This window comes from Elephas maximus, chromosome 9 (genome assembly GCF_024166365.1).
Source record: "Elephas maximus indicus isolate mEleMax1 chromosome 9, mEleMax1 primary haplotype, whole genome shotgun sequence".
Classification (NCBI taxonomy): domain Eukaryota; kingdom Metazoa; phylum Chordata; class Mammalia; order Proboscidea; family Elephantidae; genus Elephas; species Elephas maximus.
This window is the reverse complement of record NC_064827.1, coordinates 94,251,126-94,269,642: the sequence shown is the minus strand read 5'-3', so window position 1 is coordinate 94,269,642 and position 18,517 is coordinate 94,251,126. Positions and strand designations below refer to the sequence as shown.

Genomic DNA, 18,517 nt, shown 5'->3' with positions numbered 1-18,517 from the left:
AGTGAGTAGACACTTATGCCTCAAAGCCAATTACACATGCTGGATCAAGTAGCCTTTTTAATGGCATGATTCTTAAAAAGTCTCATTTCTGGATGCTTTGATGAGCTTGGATAAGAAAAGACAGAATATGTGCCTAAAGGTACAAATAACTTCTGGGGAAAAGTTTTTAGACCACTGACGGAGAAAGCATGGGTTTTTGGTGTGCCTGTTAAAGTTGTTAAATGGTTGGAGATATATTCAAACTAGCAAAAATAAGAACCCCCCCACTTCCCTGGCATTTTACGTAAGGGCTAGTTTTTAGGTTTTATCTTACCAGTAGTCTTGGAAACAGTCGATTAGTATTTCTTTAGGTAGGCCAGAGCTATCTGTACTTTTCACTGCCCTGTGCTGTGAGAAGAGATTAGCCATCACTGGCTTCACAAAGCAACCTACCAGGTGAACAAGCCTGCTTTCTTTCAATCAGAGATAAAGTATGGTGAAGTCCTTTTTGTATGGCCTTACTTAGGAAGCAACATCATTTATATAATTTAGGAACAGATTTTTTTTTTAATTGTACCGAATATATTTTTTTCATACTAATCATGATTAGAGTGTTAAAATGCCCATTTCAAACTCTGAGAATATTGTGTAATTCAACAGAAATAGGAAGGCCCATGAAACTTGGCTTTTAACACTTAGTGACAATAGTCTGTTTGTCTCTGTGCCACAACTGTTTTTAATGGAACAAAGAAGCTGAGTTTGTTGCGTGGTTGATGAGTCCATATACTTTCCTTTTGGCTAAATAGTGCGGAATAATACTTTAATTTACTATTTTTCTCATTCTACCTATAGCATCACACAAATGTTCTTTTACGTGAAGGTTTGCCGTCCCCTTTGCACTTGCTTCATTTATATAATAAAATCAAAGTGTGAGCATTGCGTTCATCAGGGAGATTTATCTGGGAGGGATGACAAAGCAGTTGGAATTTAGAACCAAGATTCAAATCACGTCCCCCCAATTGAAGTAGTATTCAGAAATCCCAGATTAGATTAAATGAATAAATAGTTGGGTATAGTCAAAGCTGTGCTGAGACAGTTTTAGGTTGTGGGAGTTAAGTACCCTGGGTTTGGGACAGCTGTGAAATTCTGGAAGTTGTGACAGGTCTGAGCCAGGCACTGGAAGACCTGGGCTTGCACGCTGTTGCTGCTCTTTATTAGCCGCCTACCTTAGGGCATGTTGCTCCACCTCTCTAAGCTCCCCTTCCCTTTTCTGTGAAATGAGGAAAAATAAAGCTATCTCACAGATTTTTGAGAGGATAAAATGACAACATTCTCCAGACTACTTTGCAAAGCATAAAGGATTGAATGCTACTTTCTGTTTTCTCTACAAGAGAAGGGCATATTCAGGAGGTGGAGGCCACCATTTCCCTTGTCTGTTCTGGAGATTGGGCTCCAAGTGTGCATGTGTGCATGTGCTCCGCGAGATAAGTACACTATTTGTTAGGACTTTGGCGGAGAGTCAGGAGCCCTGGATTCTGTTCTGGGCTCTGTCATTTCTTACCTGGATGACACATGTTTCCTCATCGTGATGGGCCTCCAGAGGAGTGTTGTGAGAGTGAGTTACTGAATAGAAAGCACTTTATAAAATAGACAACACCTTATAAATGATATTTATAGAGAAAAGAGCAGGGGAAGAAGAGAGGGCACCCTTTATTTCCTTGTCCTTCTTGTTCTCCAGCTTATTAAATGCCCCTGCTTTCCTTTTGGTATTTGTACCCATCAAGGTCTCATCAGGAAACATATGACACACTAGAACTAGGTGACTAAGGAGAACTTTATAAAGAGATTGTTTACAAAGGAGTGAGCCAGGTGTAGGTAACCAGTATGGGCTAGTGCAGTGACTGGGGGCCAGTGACAGCTGGGCAGGAGGAGGGAGTGGTTACTGTATGGAGGAGAACACCCAACAAGATCTGTGGACTTCTCTAGGGGCCACAGCATGTCTATGGTGTCCCGGCAGGGAGGGAGCTAGGGGATAAACACTCTCTCCTTATTCTCCTGCCCTCTGGTCAGCTCCTGGTGTCTCCTACTGGGCAAACCCAAGCAGAGGACAGAGGACAAGAGAGCTGCTGACGAAATCCTTACAGACCAGCCTCCTTAGGCCAGATGGAGAGATGGAGAGAGGGTCTCTGGGAGGGGTGGGACAGTAGGAAAATTCTTTACTTTGGAGTTGACTTACGGATTCTTTTTTCTTTCTTCTCACCTTGTTTCATTCATGCCCCAGTCACTTGTTCTGCCCCTACATGGAGTCTGAATTAGCATGAGGTCCGGCAGGTGGAAGGTGCCAGTGAGGGCTTGTTGACTAGACCCAATGTTGGTGCCAATGACTGCTCTTGCCTAACTGAACTTAAATGAAATGCAAGCCAATGTACTTTATACCTAGTCTGCTACTTTCTTTTTTTTTTAATTTTTGAGGTGAATATATAAAATCTTCTTAGGTGACCAAGAGAAAGAGGACCCTACTGCCTGATTCTCTTTCCTTTTCTTCTCATACTGTTGGCCTCACGTATTAAGATCTTGTCTGTTTTGGTTGTGGAAAGAACTGGCAGAGATGGCCATTCCATGGTATGTCTACAGTTGGACTCAGAGAGCAAGCTGTTGGCTCTGGGTAGGAATAATAAACAAAGAAACACTCTGGATTTTTTCCTACAGGCTTATAATTGCTTAGGAGAGTAATACTAGTTTCATTATATAAATCGTTGACTGATTAACGAGAGGCAGTTTCATAGCTTTATTTCCACTCGAGATGCTTCTTTTTAGGTACTTGATATGTTTCTCCAATATTCATAGTTAGGGTTATAAAATATTCATTTTAAACTCTTTGCAGTGTTAAATTTGTACATCCAAGGTATTCCCGATCACTTTATTAAAAGTAATGGAAAGAAATAAAAGGAATTGGCTACTGCAGAGCCATGAGGCTGGAAATCATCTTTCCTTGTACCTGTGTGAGGTTCTGTGTTTACCGAGACATCTGCAGTCAGCTAAGAGTGCTTCTGTGAACACTGTACAACTTACTTGAATTTCTGGTGATTGTTTATATAGTAATGAAATCCAACCACTAGAAAAACAAAATTAAATTAGGACAGTTGTAGGTCTTAACTTTTAGTTCTCCCCCCCTTTTTTGTTCTTTTTAATATTTTAGAGAGGAAATAGCAGTAAGGACGCTGATTATAAGGTTGTTCTCTGTTTCATTCTGTTCTTCTATTTTTAATATCCAAATGGGTACTTTTATTTATCCTCATGATTAGGGGAAGACCTTTATTGTTTTGGAAATCTCAAGGAACTTTAAAAATGAGCAAGAAATATCACTTAGAAATGAAGTGACATAACGAAAAAAGCCACTCACGTTTAGAAAAATGAAGTTTTCACAAACTAAAAGTTTTAGATTCTGTGTAGAAGAACTGTGTTGTCATTCAGTGAAATAATCTCTCATCTTTCCATCTTCCCGTGGACATTTGTAGTGGTTCAGAATTATCTTCAGGCGTATGGTTAACAGAAAAGGAATATTAAGAAGCAAAAAATGAGATAACAGAGAAGAAAAGATCCAACAAAAATTTCTGTATCGTGTTGTTAGTCACAAGCGGGCACTGTGACTTTCTGAATTAGGTGATTCCTGGGATAACTCAGCCAACCAAACCTCTCTAGAACGAAATACAGGGGATGCTTTCTGTCTAGAAAAATAATCCTGATTCTTGTCTGATCAGGATACCCTGCTCTCTTTACACCCCATAAAGGAAAATGCCTTTTTAAGAGACTTTTTAAGCCTTCTTCTCTTACCCCTCTCTGAACAGCATTTGTGTAAGTGAAATGTCATTTCCAGATCTAAATCCTGGCCAAACAGCCCAGCCTTCTGGAAGTATTTCAAATATTCTCTGGGGAAGAGAGCATTATCGAGTTTTTATTATGTTCAAAAGGTGCTGTTTTCATTGTGTTTCTTGCAAGACACATTATTGCAAATCACTATCAAAATTCCATGGTGAGTGGCTTCCAAGGAGGTGACAAGATTTTTTTTTTTTTTTTTTTTTGAGCTAATCTACCTTTGGAATGCAATCTCATCCTCGTAGTCTTGCTAAGCCTGTTGCCGTCCTGTGGATTCTGACTCATAGCGACCCTGCAGGACAGATTAGAACTGCCCCATAGGGTTTCCAAGGAGCATCTGGTGGATTCGAACTGCTGACATTTTGATGAACAGCCGTAGCACTTAACTACTGCGCCACCAGGGTTTAATAGTTTTGCTAAGTATTCATTATAAGTGGCATTTCCACGTCCAGTGCTGCAGCTCTGCTGTGATGCTTCTCTCAGCAGGCTGTTCAGGGGTGTCTAGTCCATGCCCCATTTCTGGTTGAATTATCTGGAAGACTGTGAGAAGGCGTTATGGTCTGATAGCTGCTGTTGTCCGTCTTTCAGGGACAGGAGAGAGTGGCAAGAGCACATTTATCAAGCAAATGAGAATCATCCACGGGTCTGGATACTCTGATGAAGACAAAAGGGGCTTCACCAAGCTGGTGTACCAGAACATCTTCACAGCCATGCAGGCCATGATCAGAGCCATGGACACGCTCAAGATCCCATACAAGTACGAACACAATAAGGTAGGTGTGGCTCCTCATGGAAACCCTCAGCAAAGCAGTCCACAATACAAATGATCTCTAAGGGTGTCTAGAGTGCACAGCGGGTTTGAGAAATGTACGTATTTTTAAAATCTCATTCTAAGTGGAACTTTTGATGAACCGTAACTTGCTTATAAATATTTTTTTTTCCAGATCTTTGAAGTCACATATATAAGAAATTAGAGTTGTGTTCTTGGTGATACCCATGAAGGACATATTTGATGTTCATCTCTAAATATATATGGGCTTAAAATTTCGGGGAGTACGTTACGTTAAGAAGACAGTTTGTAGGTCCAATACCAATTGACCAAAGTGAGGAAATTCAGAGAAGAGGCGGCAGCCTTGCTTCAGCCTCCCACTCTTTGTACTTCATTGAGAAAGAAACTAAAACAGCTTAGGACCATGATGGCCAGTTTAATTTTGGATTTCGTGACTTCCTTTCAGTAGTACCACAGGCTTAATTTTATTTCAAAATAGGTCCATCTGTCACTTCCAATAACCTTTCAAACACATTTCCCTGCAATTGTGTAAAGTAATGGAAACTTCTAAATTCACTTGAGAAACAGGAAAAAAATGGTCAATTTCAACTTTTTAATAAGCAAACCTTTTCAGGATCCAGCCATTAATCTCTGGGCTGAGGTAGAAAACCAGTATTTATTTATTTTAGGTTAACACAAATGCTATCATCGGTCATCCTGCAAGTATAGCAGAGACGTGGTAGCAGGCAAGGGTGGCACGTCTGAGGGTGGCTCGAGTGTGAGTTCCTCGGCTCCGCAGCCCCTGCAGAGGTACCCTCCTGAGGGAAGAGAAATCTGTTTGGAGTTTGTGGAAATGTCTTTAGAGTCTGCCTTCTTCCCTTCCTGTTAATCAGGAAGTCTACTGATGGATGTGGTCTTTGTCCCTTAGGGCTTGTGAGTGCTGGTCTTACATCACAGTGGTAAAGCTTTACTTTTTGTTGACAAAACACACATTTGCACCACCGTCATTTTAGGATCTTCAGTCAGAACGTTCATTATTAATTCTCTTAATAATCTGCTGCTAAAGGTAATTCCACTAACCAGGCCTATAGGAAATAAGAAGTGGGCATGCCCAGTGTGATTCATAACTGAGATTTAACTCACAAACATGTCATTGTAGATAAAATAAAGCAGTTCTGTGTATCTCCACTTCTGTTACCATCCAAAAGTTTCTAAAAAAAAAAAAAACCCTAACCAGTTGCTCTCAAGTTGATTCTGGTTTTCGGGTTAATTCCAGCTCCTGGTGGCCCCATGTGTGTCAGAGTAGAACTGAGCCCCATAGGGTTTTCACTGGCTGATCTTTCAGAAGTAGATTGCCAGACCTTTCTTCCGAGGTACCTCTGGGTGAATTTGAACTGCCAACTTTTCAGTTAGTAGTGGAGCACTTAAATATATAAATATACTAATCGTACTAAAATCAGACATTTCTTTTTCTTGGATGGTTCTTGACATTATCTGGCTGTTTCTCATCCAGTTGGTACCCTTACAGTTAATTTTCTGACGGTAACAAGAGACTCCCTCCACAAATAACAGAGAACCCCTTCACAAATATTTCTTCCTGCTTTAACTCTCAGGAGTATAAATGAACTGGGCAGGTTTATGATCCCTGGAACATGGTACCTGAACCAGATGAGGCTGCCTGGATATTTAAGTACTCTAAATTTAAAAGGATCAGGGTTTTTATTTCCCTAAGAAATTTCAATGATATGAGCCTGTTTATTTCATTGCAGTTGTGAGAAAATTCTGTTGAAGGATTTCCCAGTCTACAGTCAGTTGATGATAAAGTGGTCTGATAATTTTAGCTGAGCTACCTGTATTTGCTATATACATAAAAATCATATGCATATAGCCAGTCTACACATTGTAGTATCATAAACATCTATTTCTGTTTTACCAAGAAATCAACTTTCTTGGTTAATCCGGAAGAATCCTTCAGGATTTTGTCCTGATGCTAGATTTTCATATAAAGACCATTTATTACACAGTCACAAAGATGGAGAGGATGGAGTGGCACCTGTGTCTTATTTATACAGAGCACTGAAGAATGTTTAACAATGTGATTACCTGAGCTTCTTATATAAATTCTAGTTTAATAATCATAAATTGACAGTTTACAAAAAGTGGGAACAATACGAGTTTTTCTCAGATATACTTATCCTGTGAGATCATCCCAGGTCTCTTGGTTACTTAAGACTGCCTTATATAGTGACATTAGTATGTGATGAGCCCAGAATTCCTCAGTGTGTTTAATGTCCGTTAACTCGTGATATAGTTATACTCACTTTTTTGTCATTTTTGGTACAACATACACATATTCAAAAGCATCACTGTCCCCTGTGTCATCCATTAACTTCCTGAGTTCTCCCACTTCTTGCTGGAGCCACTGGGTGGGTTTGAACCGCCAGTCTTTTAGTTAGCAGCCGAGTGCTTAACCGTTGGGCCACCAGGATTCCTTTTGCCTTTGTTAATGTTTATAAAAGAAATAATGTCTTCTCCTTCCTGTTCATCTCAACTGCCACCTCCTCCAAGTTCTTCTCTAATCCCCCCAGAGTACTAAGTAATCTCACCCTTCTTTAGCATAACCCATAGCATAAGTATTTTGCACTTAACTACTAGCTGAAGGGTTGGTGGTTCAAACCCCGCCCTGGGGGAGCTTAAAAGACAGACCTACTACTGATCAGCTTCCGAAAGGTCACAGCCTTGAAAACCCTATGGAGCATAGTTTTACTCTGCACGTATGGAGTCGTCACGAGTTGGAGTCAACTCAGTGGCAACTGACAACAATAGCTTGTGTTAATTATGGTGATTCACGTACTGACCTTGTTTCTCTGACTAGATCCTAAGCTCCTTGTAAGTTTTGTGTCACATCCATCTTTATATTCTTCATCATCCCTGGCATTATATCTTGTACATAGCAAAACAAAAACAAAAACAAAACCATTGCTATTGAGTTGATTGTGACTCACAGCAACCGTATATGACAGAGTAAAACTGCCCCATAGAGTTTCAGAGGAATGGCTGGTGAATTCCAGCTGCCACCCTTTTAGTTAGCAGCCAAGCTCTTAACCACTGTGCCACCAGGGTGCCTGTACATACCACTGCCGTCGAGTCGATTCTGACTCTTAGAGACCCTGTAGGGTTTCCAAGGCTGTAAACCTCTACAGAAGCAGACTGCCACCTCTTTCTCCTGTGGAACCACTGGTGGTTTCAAACCGCTGACCTTTCAGTTAGCAGTTGATTGCTTTTAACAACTGCACCACCTGTACATAGTAGGTGTTAAAAAAATACTTGGTTTACAAATAGGTGAATCGTTTATAAGCTGAAACAACTGGAGGTCTCCTCCTCTGCCCTCAAAGTTGTTGAAACGATTATTCAAATCAGCAAATAAGTAGCTGCTGAAATTTCTCTATATTCATAAGGGAATAAATGTGATGTGCTGTCAGGGATGCAAAGAAATTTAATCAGTTGGGCGGAAATTTACATACCTGGGAGAGGAGCACTTTGGGAAGGAGGAATGGCTGGAATAAGTGTTCAGAAGAAGGAAGATGGCATGTGGTAGAGAAACAAAAATTGGCCAACTAGCCGTAAATCTTGGGAACTATCAGTGGTCGTTAGTTAATGTGCTCAGCTGCTGTCTTTGTCATCTAATTCTGCTATAACAGAAATCCCACAAATGGATGGCTTTCACAAAGAGACGTTTATTTGCCCATAGTCCAGTAGCCCTGAATTCAGGGCTCTGGCTCCACGGGAAGGCTTTCTGTCTCTGGAGGAAGGTCCTTGTGATGCATCAGTCTTCCCTTGGTCTGGGAGCATCTTAGCGCAGGAACCTCAGGTCCAAAGGACGCGCTGTGCTCATGGCACTGTTTTCTTGGCGGTACGAGGGCCCCATGTCTCTCTGCGCGTTTCTCTCTTTTATATCTCAAAAGAGATTGGCTTAAGATGCTGTATGTGTAATCTTATAGATCTCATCGATATAACTGCCGCTAATCCATCTCATTATATCATAGTGATAGGGTTTACAGCATATAGGGAAATCACATGAGATGAAAAAACTGTAGACAGTCATACAGTACTGGGAATCATGACCTAGCCAAGTTGACACATATTTTGGGGGGACCCAATTCAATCCATGACAGCTGCTAACTGAAAGGTTGGAACTTCGAGTCCACCCAGAGGTACCTCAGAAAAAAGACCTGGAGATCTACTTTGGAACAATCAGCCGTTGAAAACCCTATGGGGCACAGTTCTACTCTGACACACATGGGGTTGTCATGGGTTGGAATTGAGTAGATGGCAACCGGTTTATTGTTTTTTTATTAACACCTAGGCTGCCTTTGATTAACCAGCCAGGAGGTGAAAGGTGTTTTCCAGCCTGAGACCTGTGTTTCCTTTTTACCTGTGGTGGAGGGGTTCCCAGAAACCGTGTTGCTACGGTAGCTCTTGCCCTCCTCAATCTTTTCTAGAGAAAGGACTTGTCACAGGGAAAGTACCTCATAAAACACATTTACAGTTGTTATCCATTTTCTGTAGTTCCTGAAAAACCGAATATCCTCAAAGCTATTTACATTTCCCAAACAGAAAAATGTAGCCAGGAATCTGGAGAACTTGCCAACTTATTACTGCCTTTGATCAGTTGAACAAGAAGTTACTACTTTTTCCAACATGAGGGCATTTTCTTAGTTTACAATATGCTAAGCGACTGATTTCATTTTAATATTTCCCACCTGTGTATTAAACACGCAATAAAGGCAGAACTAACGAGCATGTATTTCCTTCTACTTCTCTAAAGAGTTGTATCGGTGAAGGCCCTCCTCCTGCAAGCCACAGAAGCCAATTTAAGCAGAAAAACAATTTGTGGGAATATGGGATATCTCAGAGAATTGAGAGGAAGTTGAAGGACTAGTTTTTGGAAACCAGGGCAGGTCTGGGGAACTTGTCTGTGAGATAAATGAAATACGGACATTTCTAATTTTCTTTTACTCTACTCAAAAGTCAAATTCCTGGGAAAACATGTCTGGTCTAGCCTGGATTCTGTGCCAGCTCTTTGGACAGGGGAAGGCTGCACAGTGATTGACAGTCCCCAAGGGAGCTCTAGCTCTGGGTACAGTTGGTGAAAAAAAAAGGGGAACGATGCTGGCAAAAATCACAGATACCCATTGCAAATATACAATGTCAATTTAGAAAATAAAATGACATATGGGTCCCCTATAGAAGCAAGCCCTCCCATTTTACTTAGCATTTGCTAAGCCTGTCCTAACATGGTTTTTCTTATCCTGGACTTGGCCGTGAAGAAAATGGGGCATTAGCCAACTGGGAGGAAGGAGGGTTAGTGACTTAGTAAGGGTTTTATATGAAGTAGGTAGCTAAGTTTGAGCCTAAGCACCGAATGGCTGAGTACCCTTGGGTCAGGTTTCCTCCGTAAGCCTAAATTTCTTTATTCTGTATGTATTTCCTCATTTATAAGAACTATATAATAATGTTATAAGCTATGTATTTAGTTCCTCATATATAAAACCTGGAAGCTCTGGTGGTGTAGTGGTTAAGTGCTATGGCTGCACACCAAAAGGTTGGCAGTTGGAATCCACCAGGCGCTCCTTGGAAACTTTATGGGGCAGCTCTACTCTGTCCTATAGGGTCGCTCTGAGTCAGAATCGACTCAACGGCAGTGGTTCAGTTATAGAGTAACTAATAATGATAGGATTGTTTCAAGAGTTAAATAGGTAATGGATGTACAGATGTCTTGTAAATGATAAAAACAAAGTTTGGACATTATTATAAAATGGATTGTGATCATGGAGAGAATGAATGCCACTAACTTTCCATCTTTATTAAGAATAAGACAAACGAAATAATTTAAACGGCATGACCAGATTTAGGAGGTAGCTAAGGAAAAATTTCCTCAGAGTGACAGTCATTGAAATGGGATACCACGGGAGGTAGAGAAATCTCCTTATCTGGATGTGTTCAGAAATAGAATGTATTTTTAACATGTGAAATTCTTTTAGGCGGTTTTGCTGAAATAAAGCAAAGAGCGGACTAGACAACTTCTGAAATCGTTGCCAACACTATTTTCCCCTCGCGCTGATTCCCCTGGTTCCAAAACCCTAACAATGAGATTAGGCTGTTGTTAAAGTTATTTTGGTGTAATTTGAAGCCCCTACCTTTCTAGAAGTTTCCCCATTCTTGAGCACCGAGAAAAATTTTTTTGGAGGGAGAAGAAAAAAAAGACAATGGACAACAGATTCCTTTTGACAATATTTTCCAGCCCGATGGAGAACTTTTTCTTTGTGAAGTATCTAAATCCCATAGGTTGATTGTAAATCTATGTAGTTTAAAAAAAAAAAAAAAAATTTTTTTTTTTTTTTTTAAATTTCGACAGGTTTCAAAGTCCAATATCAGTGGCAGGTTTCGTGGATAGTGATGGTGGTAGTGATTTTAATTGAATTTTTGGCTACTGGGCACCAAAGACAGTTTGCAGTTTTTCAGAGAGAAACTTAACGTTCCATTCCTGCTTCTGATCTCTTCTGCCCAGTGAATAATCTAAAGGAGTCTGGGGACCCTTCCCGATGAACCTATTGTATCAACCACCTCTTTTTCTGAGGTTGCTTTACCACTTTCTCCCTTCTTTCTAGGGCTCGTATTAGGAGTTGTATCACCACAGACTCTCTAGTAATTATTTCAGCTTTCAAAACCCCTTTCTATACTCTTTTCTCCTTTAATATCTTGTAAGAACTTCCTAAGTGCTTTTTCTTGTCCTCACCCAAGCCTTGTTCCTTTGTGGTTCTTTATTCATTTTGTACTCGTGAGAGCCATGTAAAAATAGAAGATGAATATGAGATTGTTTTATCCCCGTTTCTTGGCTAAAATCAATCCATAATCCCAGGGCATGACATATGACTTATCCAGAGTGACTGTCTGGGTTCATTTTCATTAGCGGAGGACTCTGAAGCAAAGAGGGACTTCAGCAATCCACTGAGGGATTTTTTTTTTTTGAGCGTGTGTGTGATTTTTGTTGAAATATTACTTATACAGGGTAAAGCACAAACATCATCAGTATTGTTGTTGGGTGCTGTTGAGCCATTTTCTACTCAAAGCAACCCTATGTGACAGAGTAAAACTACCCCATAAAGTTTCTTGGCTGTAATCTTTGTGGAAGCAGATTGCCAGTCATCAGTTTTGAGTCCTGCGTATTTTTCCATTGTGAACACATTTGCATCTAGATCAACAAAACATAACCTGTACCTGTAAACATTCTTCTGCCTGTATTTTTGTGAACATGGGCACACATTTCTTTGGGGTGTGTACCTAGGATTGGAATTGCTGAGTCAGAAGTGTACAGATGATCAGTTTCAGTAGGTATGTAGGACCAAAGAATTTTCCAGGATGTTTGTACCAATTTACACTCTCACCAACTGTGCATAAGTGTTCCAGTTGCTCCGTATCCTTGATAACACTTGGTATTATCTTTTTATTTTAGGTATTCTGGTGGCTGAATGGTGGTATCACATTTTAATTTTCATTTTCTTATATCTAGGCGAATTCAACACATTTTCATATGTTTATTGGGCATTTGGCTATCTTTTTAAAAATACATTTCTAGTTTTTCTCCCCCCACCTCTTTTTTTTCTGTTGGGTTGTCTCATTTCTTATTGTTTTATAAGAGTTCTTTTTATATTAAGGGTATGAGTTTTTGTTTGAGTAAATGTACTGCAAATATCTTCTCATACTTTGTGGCTTGGCTATTTATTTTCTTAATAGTTTTTTCAGTGAAAGGAAGTCCTCAATTATAATGTAGTCCATTTTGTCATTATTTCTCTTCTGATTAGTTAGTAAATTTTGTGTCCTTTTAAAGTAACCTTTGCCTACTTTAAGGTTAGGAAGATAATTTGCTGTATTTTCTTCTAAATTTATTACTGCTGTGCCTTTTACACTCAGATCTAAAATCTATTTCAGATAGATTATAGGGTATGGTGTGAGGTGGGGGTCGAGATTTATTTATTTTTGATATGGATAGCTAATTGATCAGCATATTTATTGAAAAATCATCTTTTACCCAGGGAAATTCAGTGTTACCTTTGTCACAAATCAAGTAGATATACATAGTTTTTTTTCTGGACTCTCTAGTCGGATACGTTGGTCTGTTTTGTATATCTTTGTGCCGATACCACACTCTATTAATGACTAAATTTTGTGATAAGTTTTAATGTTGGACAGTATAAATCATTCAGCTTCCATCTTCTTCAGGATTGCACAAGAACTGAATTTATTCCCTCATAATTACATTTCTTTAGCTAATGAGTTGATTTCCTAGGGTGAATCCTAATACTACAATTGTTCCCGGAAACACAAACATCTTTCCCTTCCCTGTAGCCCCCCCCATTTTTTTTTCTTTTTCAGCGTATGTTCGTTGCATAGCTCAGTAGAAGGGCTTCCATTTTCCCAGTTTAGTAACATGGCATTTTTATCATCAGTTACCTCATTCGGAAGGGTGATAGAGCCGCTGAGTGGTTCTGTCGTTATTCAGTGGGGTCATGTTTTTTCTCACTTGAATGTTTCCTTTAACAAGCCTGGGCGCTGACTATGAGCGCAGAGGGGTTCTACCAATTTCCGCTTCCACTGAGCCCTTTTTGGCACCAGAATCCTTTCATATTTTATATCTTTACTATCCGTAGCATGTTAGAAGGATTAAACAAAGTTACCTTGATTTTTTTTTTCCTTCTTTTTAATTTTATGGTCTGTAAAAAAAAAAAAAAAAAAAAAAATTTTTTTTTTTTTTTTTAGCTATTGTAGCTTAATGTAAGAGCTATATATAAAGAAAGTAATGCAGCAGGCTGGTTTTTGCCCTTTTGTTAACTGTAGCATTTTAATCCTATTATAGAAGATTTTCATTCATTTATGCCTAATGGGGGTAATGAGAAGCAGCTCACTTTGGTGTAGTTGTTTGGTGAAGTACAGGCAAAACTGGAGACCTAAGTGACCACACACCTACATATGCACACATTCATTCATGTACACTTGTTACCTTGTGCGTTAGGAATGACCTTTGGGCACTAGTCGTATATGTGGGGATAAAGCTACTGATGACCCAGAATCCTCTCCATAGTGTATATATATAATGACTGTCTTCAGATAATGTATTTTTTTCAGCTTACAAGCATCCAGTCAGCTTTGCTTAAAAAGACCCATCCATCTGAAATTAACTCATCTCTAGTGTGTCTATGTGCCGCTAATCCATGTTGTTTAAAAGTGAATGAAAGAAAGAAAATTAACTGGAGGGCAGAGATTGGGCCTTAATGATCTTAAACTTGGCACAGTGTTCTGCACCTAGTTCTAATCTGTTTGTTGAGTAAATAAACAAATGAACAATTGTTTACTGTTTAATGGGCTATATTGTGTATAGTGTGGTGTGCTAGGTACGAACATAATTGTTGGAGCCAGACATACTTGATATGAAACCTAGCTTTGCAACAAAATTGCTATGTGTTATTGAGTAAATTAATCTCTCTGAATTCCTGTTTCCTTATCTATAAAATAGTGGTGATTATAATGCCTACTTCACAATGTATTTATTGTAAGGATTAAATTATATAGTTTGTGAAAAAGTTGAAAGTATTGTCTGTTGTCATGGAGATGATGTTTTCTCACTCAACAAATATTTATTATATACCTCCTAAATGTCAGGAGCCCTGGTGGCACAGTGGTTAAAGAGCTTGGCTGCAAACCAAAAGGCTAGCAGTTCAGATCCACCAGCTGCTCCTTGGAAACCCTATGGGGCAGTTCTACTCTGTCCTATAGGGTCTCTATGAGATGGCAACGGGTTTGGTTTTGGTTTTTAAATGCCAGTCAACATAAGCAAATTTGATTGATTTAGAAAAATATATAATAAGTGCTCTAGGGAACATTACTTACTTGTCCAAACACGCAGCCTGTCACTAAACCCCTCTTAGCTGCTCTGACTGACCTCGAATGTCCAGGAATTGACAGCGTCTATGTAAAATACATGTGGCATAGTTTAGCACGTTTTAGTAGAAGTTGTGAAGCTGGTCATTTGGCTGTTCTTGGTTAACTCCTGGCAGAGCATCAGATAAATTCTTTCCTTGTTCTTTTAAACCAAGTAGTGTGTGATTTTTCCCCTTAATTTAAAACAATGCATGTATTTTCAACTATAGAGACAGGATATGTTTGTGGGAACCAAGGAAAATGAACGCCTAATGAAGTCACAGGGTTCTAGTGAGAGTATTAAAAATGCTAGCACTTTTAGCAGGTGCCCTGGTGGCACAGTGGTTAAGTGCTTAGCTGCTAAATGAAAGATTGGCAGTTCACATCCACCAGCTGCTCTGCTGGAGAAAGATGTGGCAGTCTGCTTCCGTAAAGATTACAGTCTTGGAAACCCTATGCGTCACTTCTGCTCTTCCCTATAAGGTCGCTGTGAGTTGAAATTGACTTGATGGCAACAGGTAGCACTTTTACCAATTTCACCCACCGAGTAAGCAATTTCACTTATGCACATACTGTTTTGCTTTTGTAGGAATTAGAATAGGACTTGCTCATTATTTGGCAAAGCATCTATTTTATTCATAAAAAATCATCTGTATTGAATGTAAAAATCTTGTTATTTCTAAGAAACTGTACTCTTATTCTTTACCATAGTCTTTACCCTGAGACAGTTACACCTGCTATATAATTGTGCATTGAAGGATAGTATATTGTTAACAAACTCCTGAACGTGCACATGTATCCAAACACTAATATCAGCAAGGAAATGTCCTTTTTGAAAACACAGACATTTTGTGCCACATTATATGATGATGCTTTACTTTCAAGGCATAAAAAAAGTATGTCCTTAAAAGCTACGGTGACTAATTTTGATGTGTACGTTGTAAATTTACACATCGAATGACTTCATTTTTCTGATACGTTTCTTAAAGTAAACTTGCTAAGATTACCTTTTGGTTGTTACCGCTACTACTTTGTGATGATGCAGTTTTCTTACAAACTTGTAGTATTTGTTTGAAGTGAAAAATGACTTAGAGGCATGAAATTACTGGCAAATCTCAAGAAGCTTGATATCACTACTGAGATATACAGCATTATGAGATTGGTTGGTAGGCTGTCTGCTTCTTTCAAATGTGCGCACTTCTTTGTCATAAATAGTATAATGGCTTTGAGCTAAAGAGAAGGTTCTCTGGAATGAAGCAGATGTTACCGTGTCTGGGAGATGGTAAAAAGCCCCTAGAGACAGTGATTCTGTTTAAGAGTTTGGTTATTTAGGTGACTGGTTTCTTTGTGAATCCTTGAAGGCGCTGGCTTAGTCTTAAGTCTCTTGAGGTCTTTTAACCATTTTCTTTCCTGTTAGGCTGTGCGTCTGGGCGATGGGGATGAGTGTGAAGCTGCTGGGTTGTAGTACACTGAAACCAGACCCTCACTAGAATTGAGTGTTAACTGAATGGAAAGGTATTTTATCCTTCAGTTGACCTTGAACCCATAGTTCATATTATAATGGAAAATTTAGGGTTAGCAGTGCTCTTTTAAGGATTTAAAATTGTAAGTTTTAAGATTTTTAGTGTCAGTAGGACCAAGAGCAATGTCAGTATGAAGGTACTTGTTCATTTCAAAGTGTATATAGTATTGACATAAAATAGCCAATAAAACAAAAAAAAAAAAAAACAAAAAACCAAATCCAGTGCCCTTGAGTCAATTCCGACTCATAGCGACCCTACAGGACAGAGTAGAACTGCCCTGTAGAGTTTCCAAGGAACGCCTGGTGGATTCAAACTGCCAACCCTTTGGTTAGCAGCTGTAGCACTTAGCCACTATGCCACCAGTAGCACACATTTAAATAGCCAGTAACTTATACTTTGAAGCCCTGGTGATGCAGCGGTTAAGAGCTACAGCTGGTAACTGAAAGGCTGGCAGTTTGAATCCACTAGCTGCTCTTTGGAAACCCTATGGGGGCAGTTCTACTCTGTCCTATAGGGTTGCTATGGGTCAGAATCGACTCGATGACAACAGGTTTGGTTTTTTTTGTTACCATATACTTTAAAAAAAAATTTTTTTTTTTTTTTTTAATATACTTTGTGGATGGCCTGTGCAGATGTTATACAGTTTGTGCCTGGCTGTGGGTGAGAATGGTGGCCACAAGAAAGGGGTGCTTTTTTCTTTGTACGGTGACACTTTTTGCCAAGCCCTATATGCAGACGGGGTACCTTTTTCTCATTTGCAGAAAAGATGTCATATAGTCCAGTGGCAACTTTGGGTCATCCTAACTGAAAATGAGGTCAGGAGCAGTGATTCTGTGTTCTAGAGCAGTGCTTCTCAGACTTTAATGTACACACACATCACGTGGGGATTGTGTTAAGATGTAGGCTCTATTTCAGTGAGTCTGGGGTAGACCCAGGATTCTGCTTTTCTAAAGAGCTACCAGGTGATGCTGGAGCTGCTCAAAATGGAGTCATCAGTGGGCTAATCTTTGGAAAAAGGTCTCAGACTTTATACTTCCAATAGCATATCAGCTGTAGGACATTAGGCAAGTTATTTAGACTTTTTAAGGTATGATTTATTTCCTCATGAAACAGGATAATAATGGTACCCACTTGATATAGTTGATGTGAACGTGAATGAGAAAATATACATGCAAAACTTCTAGCGTAGTGACATCAGCATAGCAAGTGCTCACTAAATGATTGTTTTTGAATTCTTCCCTGAAAGTGCTAGGTCAGGAGAAATGTACAGGCCTTTGGGTAAAGTGCAGAAAATTTGAGGGGAAATTGCTGATTGTTTAAAGATGTGGGAGAGGCTGTAACCCACGAATGAGACGTGGGTTTCTCTTATCAGGTACCTTGTCAAGACTATTAACGGTAGTGGTTTCCAGGAAGTAGTGGCCTGGCCTCTGGTAGGAACTTAGACAGCTGGTTGGTACAGAAAGTAACTGACTGTGGGGACCCGAGGAGCCCCTGGGTTGTTGCTACTGCTGAGGTCAAGGAACACTGACTTTTTTTTTTCCTGAAGACTTTCTTTTATTGAGGTGAAACTCACATAACATAAAATTAACCATTGTAAAATGTATAATTCAATGACATTTCGTACATTCATAGTATTGTGCAATGTTCACCTCTGTGAAGTTCTAAGACATTGTCATCACTCCTGAAGGAGCCTCCATACCCATTAAGTAGTCACTGCTCATTCCCTTGGAAGCCCTGATGGCATAGTGGTTAAGAGCTATGGCTGCTAACCAAAAGGTCAGGAGTTCAAATCCATCAGACGTTCCTTGGGGCAGTTCTACTCCATCCTATAGGGTCGGTATGAGTCGGAATCAACTCGACGGCCGTGGGTTTGGTTTTTTTTTTTTTTTAAACTCATTACCTATACCCCATCCCCTGTCAACCACCAGTCTGTTTTCTGTCTCTATGGATTTGCCTCTTCTAGATGTTTCATATAAATGAATTCGTATGTGACTGTTTGCGTCTGAGTTTTTTCACTTAATGTAATGCTTTTGAGGTTCATCCATGTTGTAACATATATTGGCACTCCATTCCTTTTATGGCCAAATAATATCCCATTGTACATATATACCATATTTTGTTTATCCACACATCTGTTAATGGACATTTGGTTTATTTTTACCTTTTGGCTATTTTGAATAGTGCTGCTATGAACATTTGTGCACAAGGATTTGTTTGAGTTCCCAGTTTTCAGTTCTTTTAGGTATCTACGTGTGGTTATTCTGCCATATGACCCAGCAATTCCACTCCTAGGTAATTCTAGGAAACCCTGGTGGCGTAGTGATTAAGAGTTACAGCTGCTAACCAAAAGGCCAGCAGTTCAATCCACTAGGCACTCCTTGGAAACCATATG

General features: G+C 39.5%; 1 protein-coding gene across 1 annotated transcript in view; it reads left to right on the top strand.

The window, feature by feature from the left end:
• Positions 1-18,517, top strand: part of LOC126083358 (guanine nucleotide-binding protein G(q) subunit alpha) — a 325,195-nt gene that overhangs the window by 108,017 nt on the left and 198,661 nt on the right. Inside the window, exon 2 of the mRNA XM_049897022.1 lies at positions 4,444-4,628. Coding sequence (XP_049752979.1) covers positions 4,444-4,628 — 185 coding nt within the window. The remainder of the gene's footprint in view (positions 1-4,443; positions 4,629-18,517) is intronic.